The 26,252-nt window shown below is 31.1% G+C and overlaps 1 protein-coding gene across 2 annotated transcripts in view; it reads right to left on the reverse strand.

Moving 5' to 3' along the window:
* The window catches only part of LOC107443669 (uncharacterized), a 243,519-nt gene that overhangs the window by 2,210 nt on the left and 215,057 nt on the right, over positions 1 to 26,252 (reverse strand). For both annotated transcript variants that reach the window (XM_071182455.2, XM_043050220.3), the window contains 7 exons: positions 17,766 to 17,859; positions 16,587 to 16,784; positions 14,173 to 14,322; positions 12,037 to 12,123; positions 9,611 to 9,767; positions 6,003 to 6,165; positions 1,331 to 4,673 (listed from right to left, as the gene is read on the reverse strand). In XM_071182455.2, the coding sequence (XP_071038556.2) occupies positions 1,331 to 4,673; positions 6,003 to 6,165; positions 9,611 to 9,767; positions 12,037 to 12,123; positions 14,173 to 14,322; positions 16,587 to 16,784; positions 17,766 to 17,859 (4,192 nt within the window). The remainder of the gene's footprint in view (positions 1 to 1,330; positions 4,674 to 6,002; positions 6,166 to 9,610; positions 9,768 to 12,036; positions 12,124 to 14,172; positions 14,323 to 16,586; positions 16,785 to 17,765; positions 17,860 to 26,252) is intronic.

The following is a 26,252-nucleotide window of genomic DNA, read 5'->3' on the forward strand; positions in this document are numbered from 1 at the left end:
ATTTATATAAATTACACAATGAATTAGTAGGTACTAGGATTACATTCTACAGTAATAAAAGAAATACTAGGTTACTAATAGTAAAACCTAGTATTTCTTTTATGAAATAATTTAAATGACAAAGGTCAAGTTATCTGGAATGTCAATTTATCCGAGGGTACTGCGTTTTTTAAATGAATCAAATATGACGTTTGCCAGTTCCACAATCAAGCCTATGATTTACAGATGTTTCTGTACAGAAATCTGAAAGGGGTTTTCCATTTAGGTGGATGTTCATAATTGCGTTTAACGCTTACCTAATGTGTTTTTTGTAAGTTCATTGCTGAAAAATCCCTTTCAACTGCTGAAGTACTCTCAGAAGGAAAAAACATCAATCCACCATGCGCAGTATGTTGCTGTACGGGATTTCATGATTAGAGGGTCATTTTAGAAGTGAGGCGCTAGACTCTTGTAAGATAACAAAAATTGAAAGTGTATCATGAACATTAATGGGAAAATGGCAGTCCGCGCGGACGTCTGAGTCGAGAAATTCGTTGTCCGCGGGAAATTTTTGACCGCTGAGAACGGGCGGACGGGCGGTTTTTCGAGCTCTGCTTTAAAGTGCTTTTTGTCATAGATGATAATTTTGTGGTTTAATCTTAATTAAATCCTTAAGGAATTTTTTTCTATTTAAGATAAAACTTTGAATTAAACTTTTTTATCTTAAGTATACTACACTTAAATAAACTATGTATGGAATAAGAATTTTATGAGGTATTGCAATTTTTACAAGATGTTATATATACCTAACAGGAATTTTTAACCTTTTTTCGACTTTTTAACAAAATAATCTATAAAAAATATTCTAATTGAGATATCAACAAATAAATGCACAGAATTGTTAGGATAAATATTGTAATCACTAGGAAGAAATTTTTTTGAAAATATGTTTAAATGAGAAAGCTTTAAGGATTAAAGAATTTTCAATTTTTTAAATTTTTTGAACAAACAATTTAACTATTTTTTGAAGATAAATTATTGATTATAAGCTAAATGAACATGTAAAGCATCCACAAAATGAATGATAATACCTTTATTAAAAAATATTGTTGCAAGGGTACTGTGACCCCTTAAAAAAACTGGCTAATATCTCTACTAAGTTTAAAAGAGGATAAATTAGTCAACTTTTCTTTGCCAACCAAATGTAAAGGAAAATACAGCGTTTATCGTAAGATTTCCTGCTATCTGGGTTGTTGCAGACATTAAAATCAACCTTATATAGCCATCAAGGAATTACATAATGAACAAAAACTGCTTTTTTTTTCAATTAGCAATATGTTAACATGCTTACCCTGAGTTTTTTTCCGCGTTCCTTTCCGTCCTCTAGCTTCTTTCCTATTCCCAACTTCACTCCCGGATTCTTGACTAGACGAAGACAATGGGGTACCTTCACTATCACGGGGCATGCTTTCATAACCACTACTCGTTCCGGAAAACTGAGGAGTTTTGGCCAGTTTTCCTAATAGCTCTTTAGTTTCCTTAATGTCCGCACTAATAACGCTACTGTCACTTCCATGGCCACTGCTAGAATGCCTAGCAGCCCATTTAGCTTCCTTTTTTGAAAGCGCACTAGTTGGTGTTAGGGAAGTTGTAACAACAGATGGAGCTCCTGACAAGTATGAGTAAGATTCAGCACACACTATAGCGTCTGATCGCGTTGACGGAATGTTGTTGCTGACTGGGTTTGTAGGGGTTGATGTACTTCGAATGAGAATTTGCGATTTTTGTCCGTCAGGAGACTCCCCCGAAGCATAAGGTCCACCAACTGCCTCCGCACCATTGTTTGAACTACATTGCACATGTTGTTTACTTTGTTTACTGGGACTACCTCGATGGTTAAGCAAACCTCGAGGAGGTAGTTTAGGACTACCTTTTTTCCGTTGGTGCTGCTTAACTAGAGCAAACTCGTGCCTTTGTTCCAACATCTCAGTTGATTTTCCGATGTAGGTAGATTGCTCCGAGATAATTTTAGATTTAGAAGTCCTTTGAGAAAAGTATTTTGTGGAATGAAATGGTACGGGGCTCAAAGATGGACCCTCACTATACACACGGCACCTTTGTTCTTGGATAATTTCGGTTAAGGAATGTATTTTCTCTGAAGAAGTGGACACATTGTTTTGTATTGAATCTGAAACACTTTTTGAAACACATCTTTCGGTAGATGCAATGTTTTCTCTTGATGTCCTGATGAGGACATCAGCTGGGTTACTTTTTACAGCATGTGAATCAGAAGATTCTTTATGATCGTCTAATCTCCCAGATGACGTACTCCATCTGTGCTTAGGTATGATTGGCGGGCTTTCGTTATTTTTTCTAGCCAAAGTCTCTCTCTCCAAAGACTTTAGGGAGTTAAACTCTTCAACGGGAATTTTTACATACTTTGTTTGTTTAACTGTAGGAGGAACAATTTGCGTTGGTTTCCCAAACTGAGAAATGCAGTCTGGGAAAAGAGGAACTTTTTGTATTTTATTATAAAAAGCTTCTAATCGAAGTCCATTCATTGGCTTAACGTTAAACTGAAAATCAAAATTTTCAATGTCTAATTCAGCTGGTTCACTTTGTATACTATTTACATCGTTTTCTCTAAGTTCTTCTAAGCTTGAGTCTGCACTATGGTGAAGTTTTGTCACAAATGGAAAGCGATTATCAGCACCATAAAAATTACTAAGTACTTGATGCGTTAGGGGAGCTTTCCATATTTCTTGATTGCTAGAAGTTTTCTCTATCATTTTTCTAAGATTTGCTAATCTCTCTAGTTTAGAAGCTAACATATTATTTTTAGTTCTTAAATCATCGTTAGAGTTTTGGTTTTTTGTTTGTCCTAAACGTGAAGCATGAGGAAGTGGTCCTTCTCTCAACAAGTTCCACGTCAGATTTTCATCTAAATTATGACTATCTGTAGCCCAGCCTTCTGGAACACTTTGACTATCAAAGTCAACACTTACAGCTCTGGAGTCTGTAAATGAAGACGCCAGATTTAAGTCGTCAGCACTTAATGCATGCAACGGATGTTCAATGCCTTCAAAGCTGTCTGTGTCGCTGAAGTGATGATTGTCAACCATACTTTCTTTCGGCCAACCACAACTTTTGAAGATGTCTTCTTCAGTAACTTGTATACTGGAGTCAGCCATTGCAACGTTTTCCGTTAAATTATCATTAAGGTACAAGCAACCATCCTTATCTTCAATGTTAGTGTTCGAAAGCGATATATTATCTTCAGATAAAGAATATTGGCCTCTATCTTCGCTATTGTTTTCGTTGAAATCAACTGAACTTGAGGAAGATAGTGAGCTGCCATGGTCCGTATGTCCAATCAGCTCACTTAGATTGCCATTGATAGAATTTTCTAAATCGGAAACAATTTGTGAACCAAGCTTATTTTTCTTAGCCTCGACCTCTTCTTTTTGAGGCAATTCCTTCTTCATATCAGAAGTATGAGAATCTTTTAGAGCTAACGACGATGGTTTGGCATAATGATGCTTATCAATATCAGTATGCGAGCCATGTAAAATGGGTTCACTTGCTTTGGTCTTTCTGTGCTTCTCCGATAGATGCGGGCTGCCATGCTTTGTCTTTTCAGATCTACCTGGAGGCCGATCAATCCATACTTCTTTTCTTGACTCGGACTCCGGCATGACTCTTGAATGATCTTCAACCCATTTTCTGATCATAGTTTCTTTTTGGACATCCATATAACCATACATTCCAGGTCCATCTACCCATTTTTCTTTCTGGAGCTGGTGAAGTGTTCTAGAATCAAACTTTGGCTTCGTAAATCTCGGCCCATCTATCCACGTTTCATCACTTGTAGGTTTAGGTTCTTTCATTAGTAACTTCATGGCATTTTCGGCCTGAATTTGCTGCTGCTGCAAGTACAATTGTTGTTGCGCAGTAGCATCTTGTTTGTGTGAGCGTTTTGATTTGCGCTGAGATTGAGGACTCCCAGTCAAAGTACTTGCATGCACCGGTACAGATTTCTGATGAACTTCTGGAATGATAGGTTTTGAAATTCGGCTAGATGAACTTTTATTTAAAGAGTCTGTCGAACCTTTGCTTTTCTTACCATCGGCGCTGAAATCCATCATGACGTACTTGCTGATTTTTGAGGATAATTTAGGGCTATCAGTGTCACTGGACTTGTGTTTTGGTGAAGCATAAGGTGAAGAAGACACGGATTTTTTCTTTGGGGATGCAGCACAGCTGCTTTTTACTGATTCATTTAAGGCACTTTTAAGAGAATGTTCACTTTTTGGATCTTTACTCGTTGAAGCAGTGTTCCCACTTACCCCACCAGCCACGGTTTTCTCCAAGTTGTGGCTTGGCAAGTGTAATTTAGTAAGTTGTTTTCGCGAAGATGTACCAGGTGAACTTGTGGATGTGTTTTGAGTTTCTTTGGCTAGAGGAGATATAGGCTGGTTGCCACGTCTATCACAGATACCCCCTGAGAGGGGGCTATTTCGAGCGGAACCGACAAAAATCACAGTTTCACATGATTGTTCACTGCTTGATGTATAATCTGGATCACTGCTGCCAGATTTAACAACGCCATCCTCACCAACAGCATGGATTCGAACAAATGGTCTACAGACGCCTTTCTCATCCCCTATAGGACCTAATTCGGATGTTGGGGCAAACTGTCAAAAAATAAAAAAAGAGATATAATTTCAATGTCAAAAAGAAACAAGAAAGATATAAAAAGTAATGAAAAATTTAGTTTAGTGCTGAGTAAGCGACGTTAAAGGAAATTTTTAAGTGAAACTCAACAAAAGTCACATACTTTAAAGCGACACCAATCAAATTTCATAAACTGACATTATAATTATTGTATTATTGTTCCTTTTTCATATACAAATCGGCAGATGATTTTTTGATAAAAATAATTCTCGAAATATTCGAAATCTAATTTAATGAATGGTTGATATTTATGTAAAATAGTTTTATAAAAAAATAGTTTAGACTAAGGAAATTATTAAATGTATTCAGAAATTTTAGTTTAAACAACTAAGCATGTTTTAAACGTGTTTTAGTTATTTTTAAGTATAAAATAATTTTTGTCGTTATATTACTATTATAAAAAGATGGCTTCTAAGTTTAAGCGTTATATTTGCAGTAAGTTTCCAATACTTATAAATGGAACGGTATGGATTTAACATACCTTTTCAATGCATTTTGTTTCACTTTCAAAAACCACAGAATTTATTGGTGAAGTAAACTAATATTTTTCTTACCCTTTTTTCTGTTAACTTTGCTCAGAATTTGATTACATATCTATAGAACTAGCGAATATAAATTTTGCTCATAGCTCGAAAAGTTCCTGTTTGAATTCCTTAACTAATGTTAGTTAAATGGAAAATCCTCATCAATGATTTAATAAATCGCAGTTGGTGAAAATTAAAGGGATAAGCTATTATTTTTTTGTTTTTTGTATTTTTGTATTTTTCAACTAATTTTTCCGTAAAATGTTCTTAAAATTGTATCAAAAGTTTAGATACGTTCCTAATTAAATGGTTCTTTTAAACATTTGAATTATGTATTAGGTTTCAAAGTGTAATGATCATAATAGGCGGCAGCTTAAATCTTACCGAATATTAGTTCAGTGTTAACAAGAGTATTTACTAAAAGTTATAACTTAATATAACCTAGTTAGTTAGTTTAGGATGCAAAACAAATAAAAACTTAAGTTCTGGTCTATATTTATACCAAAAAAGAAAATGACTAGCAGAGAATTTATTAAATAGAATTAAAATAAATCTATTTACAGCTAACATATTTCTGCTACTGTATAAGGTTTGCTCTGTTACCTATTTAAACTTCTTTAGCGAGAAACATAAATTATTTATTTATGTTTCAATTTCGCTTTAGATCAAAATAACTTCTGTTATAGACAAACAATAACTTATGTTCTATTTCGTATTTTTTTATTCTACGTGAAAATAACTTCTCTTACTCAGAAGCGTACTGACCTTTAGTTTCTTTCTTCGCAACCTATGAATCCTTGATGCTAGTTGCAGAGTTGCCAGTGTCTCAGGATAACGAGATGGAGATGTTGAGACATGGGCAATCATAGCTACCCTGCACATGACGCTACCCATGGCTTCTCGTAACAATTGCGTCAATTTGCTGTCCCTACCACAGAAAGAAAAATTTATTTTATATTACAGAAAATGATATAACAAACTATTGTAATGTCTAAATTTTATTCGTATGCTTTTTTTTATATCCGTCAGTGAACAGCTGACCCGATTTTTAGGTTTACGACTACTACTAAAGTTCAACTCCATAGCCTTGTAATTTTGAACCTATCCAGAAGGCAACGAAACTCATGGATCACCCCCAGAGGTGTCGATTTGTTATGGGAACATGGAGGACATTGCGACTGTATAGATTTAACGCGCAGTCACCATTTACTACACGGGGTTTCTTCGGCCGGCAGGAGTCAAACTCTTGAACATGGATCCAGCGCCCTACCGACCAGGCTATCCCGACCCTTCATTCGTATGCTTGAAGCTTTTCAGGTACCGGCCAGGAGAACCTAGTTGATAGGACACTAGGCTCGTGTTCCCGAGAACGTGAGCTCGAATTCGGCGGCCGGAGAATCCCTCGTGTATTAAATGGTGACTGGTGCACGTTAAATATGTCAGGATCACAAAGTCCTGCAAGTTCTCATAGCGAATAAATACCACTGAGAGTACTGAACTAGAGATCGATCGTTCTATGGTTCAGGTCATAATTATGATCTGTGGATGAATGAATAGAGTATGATTGGGTTCTCTCTGTAAAATGGACTGTGACGTGTGTCTGGCTGAATTCGTATTCTTAGCAATAGATGGCGCACTGAAAAGCAAGAAACGCACCCTCTGCCTTACAAATTAGCCTTATTTACCTATCAGGCTTGCTGGTGTTGGCATAAGTAACAACATTTTAGTTATTGTGACTGTTTTATGAAACATTATAGTTTTATAAAACATTACTGTTTTAAATTTTTAAAGAAAAAGATATTTGAAGTTATGCATGCCTAAAATTTCAAAAAAATCTCTGAAAATATAATGTAATAATATTTTTTGATGACTTATCAATATATGAAATGTTAAAGGTAAAGATAGTGATATTTTGCTTATACAATCACAAATGTCTCACTTATATCAGTTTATCGCAAAAGATTATCAATCTGTTGTTATAAACTGTCTTAATGTGACAAAGTAGTGACATGTGACTTTCAAATTCAAGAACATTGCTTAAAATGGAAAATAACAAATTCAAAATCGATTTTTATCAATCAAATTCTTACAAATCGAAATATTTTACTTCTTGGAGCTATGCATCTACAATTTAACTACTTTTTTCAAAAGATTCTGAAAGTTGACAACTTTAATGAGAACATTAATCAAAACATAAAAATAACTGTCATACACTTCCTTAGACAATTAACAATCATAAATTGCTGTAATTATGAATTGCATTCTAGATATTTTCTGAAGTCTTATAAAAATAATATGACATACAAACTGATAACATGCTGACATATTATAAAAATTGTGCTTTTAAGAATTTCCATGATATAGAATTCTAAAGTTATCGCTTCATCAAAAAAAAAAAAACATAAACAGCAATAAAGAAAACATTTGAACAATTATGGATCATCACTACCACAAGTTTAAACTTTTAATGAATCAGAACCATATTTAGTATTTAAATGAACGCAATTGTAAGTTTATTTAATCATAGACTTCTGTTGGTGAATTTTCCTTACATTTGGAAGACAACTTTTGTAACAGAGCTCACATGAGTGTTCCTTAATACATTGACAAAATATATTGAATTATTATGTCAAACATTTCATAAAACACCAAGTGCATAAAGCTTTAAATAAAATATATTTACTTTATAACATGATGAGGAAATGAAACTGTCTATTAATAATTTTATAACTTTATTAATATTTTAATAGCGAAAATGCTAGGCTATAATATCCCTTCAATTGTAATTTATAAATTATTTTTATTTCAAATACAAATAAAATAAGTATTGGTAAGCCATTAAGTAATATATCCATTTTAAAAATAGTTATTTATTTGTGCACATTGGAAAACAAACTTAGGGGACATATAGTGAAATGCATACAGTAAATATATCGCAAGATATGGGGAAAATCAATCTCTTTATTAGACATCATATTTTAGACTTTTGCTATAATCATTTTAGGTGCAATGCAAAATAACGTCACTATAAAATTATAAATTACTATAGTATAAAATTACTATAGTCAAAAAATTCTCTACATTTTTGATAGAATATTCTTTTAGCTGTAAAAATAATTTTATTTTTAATAGCCTTAAAGTATCTAACTACTGAAAAAAACGTGATTTTTGGCAAAATTTTTGAAATTGAGTTTATTATAAGTTTAAAATTCCTGTATTCTAAGCTTTCTAAGAATATTTCAGTTTTTTGTATTCCAGTTATTTACAAAGTTAAAGCAACTTTGTACAAGGTGATAACAGTGGATAGACTATTCTTTTAATGTGTTTATCTTATTCTAGTTAAATGTAAAAAGTGGTGAGAGATTACAGAAGAAAAAATATTTGTATAGTATTTCCTAATCGTTTGTGCAAATTTGAAAGAGTTTTTCTCCTTAAAAAAAGCATTGTATATATAATTCAAAGAAAGTAATCAAATAATACTCAAACATGTATGGAATACAGAATAGTTTAGGTTTTTTTAAATGTTAAGATTAGAGTTTTATAAAGTCTTTTAGTAAATAAACAAAACATTTTAAAGTCGGTATATTTCTTAAACTGCTGTTTTACGGTAATTATTATCTTCAAAGTTAGAGAAATCCGATTTTTCTTCCCCTAACAGTTTTCGGTAAATATTGGATTTTACGGTAAAAAGTACGTGTACCCTGAGGGTCTATACTTTTCAGCGTAATTTGATCTAGATTTTTTTTTACAGTGTGTGTTATCACCGAAGAATATGTTGTTATGCCTTCTATGTCTACCTTTGTTTACGCAATGTCATGAATCTTCCTGATCAAAAAATCGATTTAATATAATTTCTTTTTATGCTTGCTGATGCTTGAACCAAACTCATGCGGTATGCATGTTTAAGATACCTGGATAGCAGTTTTCAGTTTTTACTTAATGTAACTAAGTATTACTGGTTTGTGTAGTCTATTCAAAATTGCAAGGACTTTTTTAAATAAAAAATGCATGCTAAAAAATGGTATTAAAAATAAATTTCCTTTTAACTTTCATCTTCTGATTATTAGTTATGACTTATTATTAGTTATGAGCATTATTTGCAATGTAAAACAATCATCTTACATAGTTTTTCTTAACTTTAAATTCATCGGTGTTATATTGTTCACAAACTGTAAGATTTACAGATATTTATAACTCTTCGCATATAGCCTATCCCGTGTCGGTTAAAAGGTTGTTACGTACCTTGCTGGCTACTTAGAACATGAAGTTTTAAAGTACTCAGATGAAAAGCTATTTCAGCCTCTGCTATCTAAAGAGAATGTTTGTTAAGTTACGTTTTACACTATATTAACAACGATTAAAGTGTCACTTACTTGTAAGGCACGTGTTTCTGACCATTAAATAGTGCTAGGATCACATTTCCTAATGCTGACAATGACAAACATCCATTTGATCCACCTTCTCTGGATTTGCTTGTCTTTTCACAGCTACCCAGATCAAAGAGATGAAGTCTACTGCGACCTCCAGCAACTGAAAATTAATGGAAAAATGATGACGAAATTGCTTAACTCTGCTTGATAAAAACATTATGTTTAGTAACATATTTATATTAAACATTATTAGTAATATGTTTAGTTGCTTAGCATTATGCTTAGTTGCTTAACTCTGCTTGATAAAAATATTATGTTTAGTAACATATTTATATTAAACATTATGTTTAGTAACATATTTATATTAAACATAATACTTAGTAACATATATAACAAAAATGATGTTTAGTAACATATCTGACGATATTGCTTAAATCTGCTTGATAAAAACAAGCGAATGCACTAAATACGTTTCATGCTACTTTAATTTCAGCGATATGATGGAAATTTGTGTATACTGTAACATTGAAAAAAATAAAACGCACAAAATAATATTGTAAATTTTCTAATAAATTTGGACTAGTAAAAGTTATGACATGAAGTTTTGCTTCTCTTAACTTTGTATAGGGGATCATGCTTTCCTGTAATAGCTAAGGTATTTTTTTTGTAATATTTTTCATAATAATAATAAATTGAAAAGGTGAACATACTATTGAATTAAATGAGGCATTTTTTAAAATAAAAAATGCTTTTTAATGTATTTACTTGTACTATATTCCGTGGAGAAAGAAAATCTGGTAAAACTACCGTACTGTATGGTACTAACATGCCTTATAAAAAATAGCCAGAGACACGGACAATTTAACCATATTATGGTAGTTTAGACTCTAATTGATATTCAGTATTTAACAAAAAAATAATAAAATTAAAAAGGTTGCTCGGAATTCTTTTCACTAATCGAAGTATATGTATGTTCATAAGAACATATATGTATGTTCATACGAACATATATGCATGTTCATAAGAAAAAAAATTGGTTATTTCCAAGATTAAGAAAACAATAAATTGTATTTGTTGGATAATTAGTGATTCATTTAATAAAGCTATATATCGCTTTGAATTTATTTTGGAAGGAATTTATTTGTCTGCCAAAATAGATAACACCATTCTCCAAATTAAAAAATATCATTCAAAATAATTTACTCAATAGAGTTAAACAAGACAAAAAATAATAATAATTGAGCTATTTTGAATATTTGTGGCTCATTTAGCATAGTCGAGAAATATACACAGATATTTAAATAGTTCATTTTATTTCAAATTTAATATTTTGCTAATTAGGGAAATTAAAAATAACAATTGTACTAACTTATATTGCAGCGTCATTTCTTAATTTCCTAAAAAGCAGATAACGTTTTTAATTATCTCCATCTTTATTATCAAAAGTTCTCTCGATTAGAAATGTGCATTTTTGCTAATGTAAAATAATTTAATTATTTTAAAAAGGAATGCTTTTTTAATTATAACCGTAACTAGTATTATTATTCGGATGAATAGAATATAAATTTGAGGTTAATTCTGAAGTATTTATAAAAATGTCATGCTTAGGAAGATATGCATTGCGTTCGAATGAATTTTTTTTTATATATTTTCCAGATCAAAATTGAAAATATTTTCCTAAAAGGATTACCTCAAATTCGTGTAACTTACAAATGTACAGATTGCATTACTTTTATATATTTCTTATGGCAATATAATTTAAATGATCTTAAAGACAATCCCTTAATTTAAATAGAATCGTTTCCTGTTTATAATACATAAAATGCTCATCATCATTAAAAGCATCAAAAGTTGATAAACAAAAATGTCTAGCTAGTCTTGAAAATGGGCGCCTATTTTTGTGGGTTCGTAATATGCAAACTAACACTATCTTTATAATTTATTGAAACAAATAATAAAGTTTTATATTATGAAGTGTATGTTTTGCCCCAAGCAATAAAATTATGCCAGATGGCACTGATCAAGGTTAGTTTTTATATTAATGGTATAAATTTTTAAAGCGCGTTGTAAATAACCTAATAACGTAAAGTCACCAAGAATTACAGCAAAAAATTATTAATAAGAAAAAATTAATTATCTTTACTAATGACGTCGATATATACTTTTCAGGTTGGTGCATGTTTATATTGTATTGATTATTAACGATTTATTGATTTTTTACTATTTTTCACCCTCGAAGAACGGTTATTCAGCTATCAAAAATGCAGTCTAATTTTAGTCAGAGAAAATATCCAAAACTTATTACATAAATCTCAAATCTTGTAGAGGGAGATATGGTGGGGAAATTATGGCTCTGAAAATACATTACTTACTAGCGATCGAAAATATTCCTACATATTATCACCATATAAAATATATGTCAGACTTACCACCTCCGCGTCCACCTTTTTCTACTCTGTATTGGTAAACATGGAGAGTGAATAAAAAATGTGCATTTCTAGCATCTTCTTCTGTTTCTGAAAACGGAATAAATTATATATTATTCCCTGAATATGTTAGAAAATAATCGGTCATTTATTTTTTATTTTAAATAATCCATATTTATAAAATATTAAAAGGAAATTAATGAGTAGAATGCATTTGGACATGCGTTGTAAAATTAAAATTTCATCAGTCGAGAAACAGTCAGTGTGATAATCTTCTAACATATTTGGAAATTATTACTTTTTTAATTTTAAAAATGTCACAAAATTAAATTAATTATGTTAAGATAGTTAAATTAAATTGAAATGTATGGTAATTACGTACATTACATCTAATCAAATAAATTTGTATCCAGCCTGAAAAATATTCATAAGTACCGGTTTAATCTTCTGTCAAACCAATTAAGAAATGTTTTATTTTCAAGTATACTTTCCACGGACGCGATGAAACATAAGAGTAACTATTAACATGAAATTAAATTAACTATTAACATAAAATTAACTATTAACATAAGTTTTAATTGAATGAATCTTAATAACAATTTTGGTTCTCTTAGGAGTATACAATTTTTTCAGCACATTAAAGCTCTAAAACAAATGTTACTTGGAATGCTTATTAAGTTACTTATACTTGAATAGAAAAAATATATATTTGCCTTAAATAGTGCATCACAAAATCATACAAAACACTCTACAAGACATTTAGCCTTATTTGTATAAAGTCTTAAAAACTTTCCTTCAAAATTTTTTCTAGACATACATTTTTTTACCAAACATATTAAGTAGAGCCCCTAAATTAGACCTTAGGAGCCCTAATTTTAAGTAATGATTACTAAATAACGTCATAAGTGCTTTAATTAATAAAGATGTGCTACAAAAACTATGATGTAATACCTATCGAATTTGGTGCGGAAAATTCTAAAAATTTCCTGTTATTTACCCTGTATCCTGTTATTGTAACTATTTTCGTCAATTTTGGCTTACGTTGTTCAGATACCGTTTAACGAAAACATTGATAATTAGTTTATAATTCGAGCAAAAAAATTTTGTAGTTTGTTTTTGCCTCGCATGATGCTTAACATTTCGCAGAAACAGCAGTAAACTCTTTTAAAAGGAATGTATGTTTTTAGTTGTATAATAAAGGTAATTATATTCTTATAAGAAGATGCACATAAATCTGTCAAATATATTAAATAATTTTATAACATTTAATTTTAATTTGCTTCGGTTTTATTAAGCCTAGTTCAAATTTATAATAACGTTCTCTCTGTTTTGTGTGTATGTTAATTTCACTTTAAGAAAATATTGTAATATATACAACATAAATTAATAATTCTTGCATTACATTGCATTGTAAAAATATCTTTATTGTATCTTATGTGCATCATACATTTCTGTAATGATAAATTTTAGTGTTCGTGAGTAGTAAAAATGGTGATGACAAACTTACACAAAGTAGTGAAGAAAAACATCCTTGATTCTTGGTCACCTAGATTCGACGCTCATGTATGACGATTCACCAAACCTTTTAGGTGTAAAGTAGTTACCCCCTATTTTTGGTGTTTAGATATACTAAACGATTTTATCCTTGGTATATATCTAATGTATTATAGCTCCAGTTGTAATTTAAAGTATATTATTGTGTAAAAAAAATAATGAAAGACTTTGCTAAAATAATATGTTGCATGAAAACAGTCAAAATTTCTATGATTAAGTAGAATTTATAGGGTAAAACATTGCATGAACAGCTTTTTGACTGTTCGATATCAAGTTTTTCTTTTAAATTCATGCTTAACATGATTTTTGAATGAGCTCTATGATTATTAATATGTCAGAAATATTAATATGTTTTTAAAAAGTTCATACATCTTTCCTAAGATTCAAATTTCCCTTCTTTAATTTCGTCATTTATTCTCGCTGCCTGCAATTTCACATTAGTTTTAACAGCAAAGGTGTAAAGGAATTCCTGTTTAAACTTTAATGACCCGTGACACGCATTATTAATGCAACTATTAAAACAGATAATCCTCCGGAAAGACTAATGTCCAGTAGGATTATTACTAACAGGATTATCTTTATTACCTGACGTCCGGGCAGCAAGTGCAGCGTCCAGCAGGAAGGCAGCTCTATCAGCGGTCGGTGCTCTGAGCTCGCTCTGGTTCATGAGCTGGGATCCGAAAATGGGGTCGTCTCTCAAGTACACCCCTGGGGATGCTCCACTCCCCTCAGTACCTGTAATAAATGAGACCACAAGTTGACAGCTGGTTTTCCCATGTGGGCAATTGGATGATAGTCCCTCTCATCATTGTGAAAATCACCTGAAGTACGGAGTTCCCATTAAAAAAATACGGAGGAAGAAGTGTGCCATTAAAAAAGTTTTTTTTTATACCTTATTTTAATTGTAGGGAGGTATTCGAAACTACACAAGAAAATGGGGGTCGAAAATAGATGTATAAATATGAGTAGAATAAAAAAACGAAGATTGACGTCATTGACAGGGCCTGGTTATAGCATAAGCACAATAGGCATGGGCCTAGGGCACACAATTTCTGAGGGGCCCTAAAAAATTAGTAAAAAATCTAATGAAATGTGGGCTAGCTTTGTGTTTGCGTAAGTACTAAATAAAAAATAATTTAGCTAATCAGTGACTTTTAGCAAAAATCACTGATTTCAATTGGTTGTGGTCACCAAACTATTTTTATTTTGACAAAACATTGTTTCGTTGTTTCACATTTGCCTTTAATTTATAGATACGTAAACTTTATCTTAGAAAAATAATCTTCAATTGCCTGCTTTCAAAATTTCTTAGAATGTTTCTTTTGAATCATGCAGTTCAATAGATTCTTTTTTATTGCTAAAACAGTTAGGGCAGCTAGTTCAGTAATTTAGTTTAAAATTATTTTGTAAGGGACCCGAAAAATTTGGTGGGCTTTGGGCCTGAATTTGTCATGATCGGTCCCTGGTCATTGATATTAATGAAGTCGTTGGTATTAATGAATAATTGACGAAATTAGTCTTATTTCAAGAAATTGTGAAGCTTTAACTAGTTGTCACCGTTGCGCAGTTGTCACTTAGTAAAGCAAAAACAAATGGAGGCTGGATAGAGTTAGAACGTGGAGTATTGTATCAACGCATTGAAGAAAATACGAGGGTTGTAAATTAAATAGTGGCAACTTAACCTTGAAACTCACAGAAGGGCGGGCATGCGCAAATAGGATATGGGAACGGTGAGTTGGCGTTATTGTCGATGTGTAGAGTGCAAAATACAGTCGATCTGCTTAGAAGGGTAGTTGTTGTGTGGCGTTAAAGTGAAGAGTTTCGTTTCTATCGCTCTAAAGCATGTTTTCAAAAGGTGATCAGCTGTTGTCGCTTAAAATCGAGGTTGCCCGTGGTAAAAATGCAACAGAATGCTATCGAGGATTAGTGGAAGCCTGTGGGGCAAATGCTTTACCGTATTGGACAGTAGCACGATGGGTTCAAGCATCTCGTCTTTTTCGTCATTAAGCCTTTTGAAAACATGCTTTAGAGCGATGGAAACGAAACTCCTCACTTTAACGCCACACAACAACTACCCTTCTAAGCAGAACGACTGTTTTTTGCACTCTACACATCGACAACAGCGCCACCTCACCGTTCCCATATCCTATTTGCGCATACCCACCCTTCTGTGAGTTTCAAGGTTAAGTTGCCACTATTTAATTTACAACCCTCGTACATATGTAATAATGAAAGCCGAAATTAGTGAATGGCTACATCCACCGACAAATGCGGATTCAGATGAATGTCGTCATTAACCCGAAGAATTAAAAAGTTTGAAATTTGAATGAATGTCATCACTCACCGCTGACTTTGAATATCTGAAATTTGGTTGAATGTAGACTGGATATTGCAAAAGTCCGAAATTCAGATCAATGTGGAACTGGTGAATGTGAAAATCCGAAATACTAATAGATGTCGACTTCTGGTGAATTGGAAAGTCTCGAAATATTAATTAAATTTCCTTATTTCTCTCTCTCATCAGGTTTGAAGATGGTGGTGAATGATGAATAAAATACATTATTAACATCATTATTTATATCATTTACTCAAAAAAATTTCGATGTTCTGCATCAAGGAGAGGTTAAGAAGAAAAAGTAATCCAAAAGATACTTCGTCATTCAACATTCGCTGCCGAATGTCAGCATTCTCACCATGTAGAAGTGAAAAAAATAATACTTAGGACTAAATTTTGGACATTTACCGAAATGGCTAAGAGAAAATTACAAAATTATAGACTTTCACGATAGCACATACATTTTAATATTACATAAAAAAAAATTAAAAATGCAAAATTTTTTTGTTTTACTGTTGCATAAATAAAGAACACTATTTATTTCAAATAAGATTTCATAGGTTGTCAACGTGGAAAAGATAATTTTCCTTCCCCCAGTATTTTGAAAAAGAAAAATATTTAGAACCTAAAATTAACATGTACATGATTGTTTTCTAATTTTTACCTGCTGCATAGTCTGCCAGTAGATCTCGTAATTCTTCAACTTTTCCAGACACTTCGACTGCTGATACACGTACTGAGAATCGAGCACCCGTCCTGTGCTTGTGTTCGTTGATAGCACGAAACAACCACCAGATGGCGCTTGGTATCACACCGAGTTCTTGAGCTAAATTGCTGTTCCCAATCATTGTATTCGTTTTACCTAGGGTGGTTAAAACTTGGTGATTAACTTGTCCAAACAATACATTTGAAAAGTAACTTTAAAATCCAATCCCAAATGTTGAGGTTAAATATTGCTATTATGTCTCATGACATAAGACTTCAAAATCTTAATCTTGTTTCAAAAAATGCTAAAGAAAATCGACTTATAATAATTTGAAAATGATTTGAAATGATATGATAATTTGAAATGATGAAGGCAATCGACTTATTTTGAGCGCTCAAAAATAGGTGCCTATTTCAAGAATGAGGGAACAAAAATGATTTGAAACAGAAAACGTAAAATTGTTAGCGAAAATGGATAATAAAAGTTAAAAACAAAGCTTGAAAAAACCAAGATAAACGCGAATGAAACAGAAAACGAAAAACAAATTAAGGTTAAATAAAACTAGTGGACCGCAGTGACAGAGAGAGGCAAATCAGGTCAAAATATATTTTCCATATTTCATTGAAAACTTTATGTCTTATTTTTCAAATCCCTTTTGTTTTCTCATTTGCGTCAAAGTGGACTTGAGAATGGGCGCTTATTTTTGCGCACTCGAAACATGTCGACTGTTATTATCATCTTAATATTTTTTGAAGCATATGAAGTTTCTATATCATGAAGTACTTCTTTTCGCTTCAACCTTTTGGGATTATACATTTAGTAACTTTCCTAAATGAGACTAGTAAAAAAAAATTATGTCGTGTAAACATTATTTCTACCTTGTTTTATTTCAACAATTAAACAATTCGTATTTTTTTTATATCAGAACAAGATATTGTCGTAAAAAAATTTTAAATATTTTTTTTTCTGAATCTAATTTGCGATTTAAAAATAAAAAGTAATGATAGCTATTACAAAACATAAAAAATGCAGGACGAGTGCAAAAAATATATAAAAATCACAGCAGCTACTTGTCACATCGGGATATATCAGATAGAGAAGAAAAAAAGTCACGGAATATGTTTTTTTCCGTCTTACCTAGCTTTGAGTGGCCGTACACGAACAGACAGCCGTCAGATCCACCTACGACGGAACTGATGACGTCACAAAGAGAGCTCGAACACACCTCAGCCTGAAAAAAAGAAAGAAAAGAAATGAAACACGTGGAATATAATAATCGATCGCCCCCTCTCTAACCTTTCACAATCATCTGTCGACAGCAATTAGGAGGAAGTCGACAGATTTCCTGTCAGGTACCTTCCATTCAGAGATGTGGCAACTAAAAGTGGAACAAGTCGACAAAGACATTTTTTTGGGATATTTTTTTGTTTCTATTTAAGATAGTTTTGAAATTAGAATTATTTTATATCAAAAAATAATCATCTCTTAAAAATTCTCTTAAAGTTAAAAGTAATAAAGTTAAACATATTTTTTTAAAACTACGCTCTTCGAGTAAACTAAAAGAAAATGGGAAAAGAAAAGTAAACTAAAAAATAGTTATAATTTTTTTTTCTAACCAAAAAGAAAACGCAGAGTTCATCGTTTTCTTAACACTAGAAAGACTGAAACTTAGTATATACCTACATTGCCCAAAAGCAGTCAAAATGACTGCATTGTGAAAGTATAAATAATGTGAAAAGAAATTTGTTTAAAATTAATTTTTAATTTATTTTACATTATTTACAGTTATATAACAAGTTATTAGTAAATATTAACAATAGAAAAGTTATATGCTGTACAAAATTCTAAGATTTTGTGTCATTATATACATCATTGGTTTTCTAATTGAAATCAAAAGCAGTCAAAATGAGTTCCTTAGGCAATCTAGCGTTAAGGAAGTTGACCATTCCACCACTGAATATTCCACTTAGATCTATTGAAAGTGATGCGCTAACGTTTTACGTTTTTAGTCAGAAAAAAATTAAAATTATTTTCGATTTTTTTAAATTCAATTGGGCTAAAAAAAAAAGAAAATAATCTTAATTCTTTCAGACCAAAAACAAAAAACGCAGGCAGGGTTGATCGCTTTCATAAGGAACTTAAAAATTCCACTTAAACTATTAAAATTCCACCTACGTCTTTTGAAAGTGATGCGCTCAACGTCGTAAATTTTTGTTCAGACTAAAGAAAAATTATTTTCAGTTTTTTAAATTCAGTTAGACTAAAAAATAATTTTAACGCTTTCGGACCAAAAACGAAAAACGCATGATTCATTTCTTTCCTAAAGAATTTCTTTCACCATTTTATGATTGAGACAATTCCACTTACGTCTTTCGAAAGAGATGCGCTCTGCGTTTTATGTTTTTGGACCAACAAAATAAAAATTATTTTCCGTCTTTTAAGTCTATTAGATTTATAAAAAAAGATAAAATAAATTTAAGTCCGTCATACCCAAATCATTGAGAGTTGTTTTTTTTTCAATTCAATTAGAGTAAAGAAAAAAAAAAGGAAATATAATTTTAATTCTTTTAAACCAAAAACGAAAAACGAAGGGTCCACTTCTTCCTTTCTTAAAAAATTTCTTTCACCATTTTATCGGTGAGCGCATTTCACGTACGTCTTTCGAAGGTGAAGGGCTTAACGTTTTGCGTTTTTGGTCTGGCAAAATGAAAATTATTTTCTGTTTTATAAATATAGTACAAAAACCTATTTTCAAAAGTCCTTTTATTTTATTACTTCATGCTCTGTGCTTTGTGTCTGTTAATTTGTTTCCGATGAAAGAAGTTGTAAATTTGAATTGTCTATGAATTTTGTTTGCACAATTTGTGAAACAATTGTAACTTGAATCAGAATAGAGACACAAAGTTAAAGCAGAAAAGGGTTAAAAATTTTATTTGAGGACAAATTATGTTCAGCTCTGACAAGCGAATTCTTTCTGATAAAATTGCTTAATGAATTCTGATTGTAACAATAAGGAAAATATTAAAATTAATATTGTCTTTCAGCACAGAGCTCTAGTTAAATTTTAAGCACTCTAACAAATGAGATAAATTATAAGACTTTTAATAAATGATTAATTCCCTTTTTTGATAATATAGCAATGAATTTCGTTTATAACGATGAGAAAACGACTGAAACTTTTATAGTCAGCCAAGACACGATAATCATAGGCACCGGCATGCGAGAATATAATTTAGATTATTTTTATTTTTAACTGGACCTGAAATATGACATGAAATTATTGACTGAAATAACACTATTTTTAGACATAAAAATGGTCGACATTTCGATAGACAACAAATTTTTATTGTTACTAATGTAGCGATGAATTCCGCTTATAGCGATGAGAAAACGACTGAAACTTTTATAGTCATCCAAGACACGATAATCATAAGCACCGACATGCGAGAATATAATTTAGATGATTCTCATTTTTAACTGAACCTGAAATATGACATGACGTGAAATTATTGACTGAAATAACACTATTTTTAGCTTACTAGCTAGACATAAAAATGCTCAATATCTCGATAGACAAAAAATTTTTATTGTTGAAAATATAGTGATGAATTCCTGTTATAACGATGAGAAAACGACTGAAATTTTTCCAGTCATCCAACGCACGATAATCATAGGTACCGAGATTCGAGAATATAGTTTAGATTATTTTCATTTTTAATTTTAACTTGACTGTAAAATATGACATCATATGAACGTGACATGAAATTATTGACTGAAATAACATTATTTTTAGCTTACTAGCTAGTCAAAAAAATGGTCGATATTCTGATAGGCGACAAATTTTTATTGTTGATAATATAGTGATGAATTCCGGTTATAACGATGAGAAAACGACTGAAACTTTTATAGTCATCCAACACACGATAATCATAGGCACCGAGATGAGAGAAGATAATTTTGATTATTTTCATTTTTAACTTGACGGCAAAATATGACATGAAATCATATGAACGTGACATGAAATTATTGACCGAAATAACATTATTTTTAGCTTACTAGCTAGTCATAAAAATGGTCGATATTTTGAAAGGCGACAAATTTTTATCGTTGATAATATAGCGATGAATTCGGTTTATAACGATGAGAAAACAACTGAAACTTTTATAGTCATCCAACGCGAGAATCAATTTCAAGAACGTGATTTGGATAATTTTAAATTTAACTTAATTATATAAATACCATTACTTTATATGTATGTATAATGAAACGATGATTAAGTCGAATAAACTAATGCAATGACCAATAAAAACAATATTGAAAGAGATAAACTAATAACTAGAATTAAAATAAGCCATCTTCAAAAATATGTCACATTAAAGCAGCAAACTATCTCATTAGCAAATATTTTATACTCAAGTAACGATGTGGCCACTTATAGATACTTCACTGAGTTCATTAAATGGAAACTTAAATCGTATCTTTTGATATTCATTTCGGAAGATCGAATGTTTAATGTCGCATTAACGATTCCGTTACAAGGTTTGATGCGAAGGTCGTATTAGAATGATAAGCTTCGATTTTTTTGAAATTCATTAAAACAGCATTTATCGGTAAATAGTTACAGATTTTCCTTCATCATGAGATTTTTATGAATTTGTCATACGATTGATGAATAATTCACTAATTTTCCTTACAATAATATTATTTGACGTTTTGTTTTTGGAGCAGAAATTTTTATTGGAGCAGATATTAATTTTTGAAGCAGATAGGACATTTTGGAGTGATGAGTCGTAGACTGCAACACATCTAGTTTATCCATCTGAATATGCAACACATCTAGTATATTCATTAGAAAGATAAGCAAAAGTTGAATACTTCAATTTTTATTAAATTCATTAAAATAGCATTTATCGCTAAATAGTTACAGATTTTCCTTCACTAAGCAATTTTTATGAATTTGCCATACGATTGTAGAATAATTCACTAATTTTCCTAAGAATAATATGATTTCACGTTTTGTTTTTGAAGCAGAAATTTTTATAGTAGCTTATGTTAATTTTTGGAGCAGATAGGTTATTTTGGAGTGATGAGTCGTAACACATCTAGTATATTCATCTGAATATGCAACGCATCTAGTATATTCATTAGAATGATAGGCAAACGTTGAATAGGGTAAGCTAACCAGTGAAGGAACACTTAAGCTTCGCTTGCCTCTTAAAAAATCATATTAATTTCAAAATTCGTAATTTTAGTTAAATGACAGTGTCAACATATTTGTTACTAATTGCAAATTATGTAAAAAAATTATAGAGAACTTACATAATATTGTTTTAAAGTTTTGGAGGTTCAAATAACAAGTAGTAAGAAGACCCAGTGAAGGAACAGCTCTTACCAGTGAAGGAACACAGAATTGCCCAGTAAAGGAACACTTAATTTTGGTTATATTTTAATGCTCTGTATGAATTCATTAGCCATACAAATATATAAAAACAAGACTATTTATGAAATTATAACATACAAGTACTTGTAAAATGCTAACTTTATTCGGTAATCATGAACTAGAAATTGAAGTGATGTTAAATACAAAATAAATTTTAAAAAATCACTCTTTCTTATAATTTGACAGTCAAATCTGAATCATTGTGTCATCCGATGCTGTTTATTATCATTATTATTTTATCACCTTCTTGTTTACTCTTTTTCCTCTTATTTCTTGAAGCTTTTTTTCTTTTTTAAGTATTTCTTCTTTCTTTTTCTTCTCCATATTCTCTTGTTTTAACTTTTTTTTAGATCTTTCAGCCTCTTGAAATTTTTGCCATTTCTCTGAAGTTAGTGCAAAAGGTAATTTATTCATTTTTCTTCTTATTTGATCTTTCTTTTTATCATCAATATTTGGCCAATGTAAATGATTCTTCCAAACTTCTTCTGATTTTTCAGTAACATTTCTAGAATGCCTTTCTCGAAAATAGACGGGGGAAAGGTGTCTTGAAGTTTGAGGAAAATCCATCTCTTGTTGACTTGTATCTAGAGGATCTTTAGAAGTACTGATTTTACTTATAGAATCATTTCTTTTTTCAACTAAGAAAGGATCAGCATGAGGACTCATTTCAAATTCGATATCTAAGATGCATTCATTATCAATACTAGCTTCAGTTCCTAAGTTTGACTAAACCAAGTGGTCTTCTTTTAATGCGTACTTCTTCCATATTGAAAAAAGTACAGGCTCTTGGACATTTTCGATATTAGACTCTTCAGTCAATTATGCGTTAAAAATTTCCAACATATCTTGAGGGATTTCCCTCTCAAGCTTCTGAAGAAATTGAGTATCGTTTCTGTTTAACTCTGTTTTTTGTTGAGGAGCTTTCTTCTAAAATCTAACATAGTATAGTAGTTTTTATAAATTATATAATCACGTTGCTATCCTATAATGATAACTTATTATCAGTTCTTAGTGCAAAAGCCAGCGAAAAAATGCTCTATTCTAATTTTTATGGTCATATTCAATTAGTTTTAGTTTTCTAAACATAGTTTATTAAGTTGCCTAACATTTGATGTAACTACACACCCCATTAATAAATATAAATTATAATTTTTTCATAAATTAAGCGATTAAATTAACATTTTGAACTGAAATTATTTCAGGAATTATTCATACAATTTTTAACAAAATTTCGGTTGTCCTCTATATAGCAGAAGTACTTATCCTAGAGTCATGTAAAATCATATTTCACACATTACTGTTCATTCACTGGAAGTATTCCCAGTGAAGGAACATGCCTGTTTCTTCACTGGTTAGAAGTTGTTTTTTGTTTTTGAAACAGAATTTTAATGTATAATATGACTAAAAGTACAAGAAAATTAAAAAATTTCTTTTATTTTCATTAACTGGGAAAAAAACCCAGTAAAGGAACACTTGTTCCTTCACTGGTATTTCATCGTTTGGTGATCCAGTGAATAAACACCCCCTTATCTCAGTACTTGATTATGCTATGGTGCTTTAAAAAAATAAAACGTAACTTCAATAACTATATTTTGAATTCTCTTTTTCACAGTGTGAAAAATAAGACTATTACATGCAATTAATTCCACTTCAAACATATAAATACAAACACTCACCTTATAATTTTTTCAACGAAACAAGGTGTTGCAGAGATAATAACAAATTCAAAAATTTTTCCAGAGAAGTATATTTGACCAAGTAATCCAAAACATTGCTAGATGACTTCCTATTGTTTGGCAGTAAGCTATTGTTACCAATTAATCTAAAGAAAAACTTTCAAATTCTTATTTTTTATCAATATATACGAAATGTTCCTTCACTGGGTAGTGTTCCTTCACTGGTTGGTTTACCCTACTTCAATTTTTATTAAATTCATTAAAACATCATTTATCTCCAAATAGTTACAGATTTTAATTCACCATGGGATGTTTATGATTTTGTTACACGATTGTTGAATAATTCACTAATTTTCCTTACAATAATATGATTTGACTTTTTGTTTTTGAAGTAGAAATTTTTATTGAAGCTAATATTAATTTTTGGAGGAGATAGGATATTTTGGAGTGATGAGTCGTAAACACATCTAGTATATTAATCTGAATATGGATCTAGTATATATTAAGGCAACAGTTGCCATTAACATATTAAACTTTTTCAATTCGTAAACTACTTTTTTACGAAAGTAAACTCACTCTCATCAAAGGATATTAATAAGATATATTTTGCATCTTTTTTTCTCTCTCCGCTGCTATGGTTTTTCTAGTTTTGTTTCTCCGCTTTATTTTTTCCATTTTTCGTTGGTAACTTAGCGTTTTATATTTTAAGCACTTTTGTTTCTTCTCATTCATATCTAACAAGTCTGGAAAAAGGGTGCCTTTATTTGAGCGCTTGAAGGATGTCAACTGTTATTACCTACTTATATGTTTTTGAAGCGATTATTTGCTTTTGTTTTTAGTGAGATAATGCCTTACCGCTTCAGTTTTTCAGGATTATTTATTTAATTTGATACTAATGAGAGTTAAAATAAAAATTATAACGATAAATTTCCCGCATGAGTCTAAACAATTCATGATAAATTCTTTTTAGATTATCCAAAAAGTATGTTTAAGGGCAAGATCAAACTTTATCTCGAGTTACAATCTTACCTTATTTATAAGATTCGAAGCTATTTTAACTTGTCTCTACTTTTAAACAGTATCCATTTATCTTCAGTTTTTTGTCCCAATACTACAATATATATATTTTTTCCCATCGCCAAAGAATCCCAAACCACTCTTCTCGACAAACATGTCGTGAGTTGGGGATTTAAAATCCTTCGGCCTCCCAACTTCAGGGGAAATCCGTCACTGTCAGGGCAACAGTCTTTGTTCCTTCAAGGCAAAAATAATCCCAGAAGCCAACATTTGAGGGAGTCTTAGGGAATTTTTCATCGACACAAAAGCAATCGGTAACTGTTAGAAGAAGTAAGGGGAAATCTTTTAACTAAGTTGGCGGCCTCTATAATTAATCTTTCCTGTCTTGGCGAAATGATCATTAGAAGATTTGAGACTACTCATTTAGGCTTAAAACTGGACGTCTGAAAATGCAAATGATCATTTCGGATCAAAATGTTTTTGGGTTGGTATCTTCGGGACCTAATTGAATTGATCTCTTCCAAAGTTAGGAGATCAGGCGCAATTAGAGTTTAAGCCAAAACAGTCCGCCCTAATGTGTACTAGAGCACGTACTAATTAGTATAATTGAATCTGTAATTGTTGAACCTAATATCTGCAACAAATCGTACCAGTACATTTGGAATGGTTTCTTTGAACTTTATATGGAAACACAACTACACCCTTTAGTGCTTAGTAATTTTTTTTAACGATCATTGTAATTTAGTTTCAAGTGTTGAATGGCTGCTATTTTTATGCAACAGATATTCGAGAAAGAGGTTGTTACCTTGCTGGATACGCCTATTTAAAGTGAAGTATTTAAATTAATGTTTAGAAGCACTCTTTTCTAAATGTTTTTTAATGGTCTTTCTTCGAGTGTTTTTGTAAGCACGAAAGCACTATTATGCATTAAAAAATTCTTTCAGATGCTAAATGATAAATAATAAAAACTATGTCACAATATTTTTTTCGTAAAAACCAAAACTTCAAATTTATCTTAATACAAACTGTTGTAAAGTTAGTCTTCACCTAGGAGAAGATTCTACTATAATTTTTTTAAATAAAAATTCAAAAAAGTCAAAAATTGGAATTACAAAATCACACCCTATTAACAAATTTTTTTCATGAAATCGTGCCTTTTTACGATAGGTTCTTGACGTGGATTATATTTGTGTATTTTTTTTAAAAAAAATAAATTTGAGTTTTTATCATTTATTTCAAAACTGGTCTAAATATTTAGTGAAAGAAGTTTATATTACAACGATTAATTTCAGATTTACATCTATGTAGCGTATTTTATGAAATGGGAAGTCTAAATTATTTCTGTTCCACAGTGTCCCAAATGATCGCTAAGATATGGTTCCTAGTAAAACACTGAGGTTAAGGATCAGTGACTGAGGTCAGTGCAGGTGGGTGACCAATTTGATCAGCCTGTAAGGGGACCGAGGTTGTGCGGTATCGGTACTCGTTAAA

This window comes from Parasteatoda tepidariorum, chromosome 4 (assembly GCF_982258835.1).
Source record: "Parasteatoda tepidariorum strain Cologne lab strain chromosome 4, Ptep-v5.0, whole genome shotgun sequence".
In the NCBI taxonomy this organism is placed as follows: Eukaryota; Metazoa; Arthropoda; class Arachnida; order Araneae; family Theridiidae; genus Parasteatoda; species Parasteatoda tepidariorum.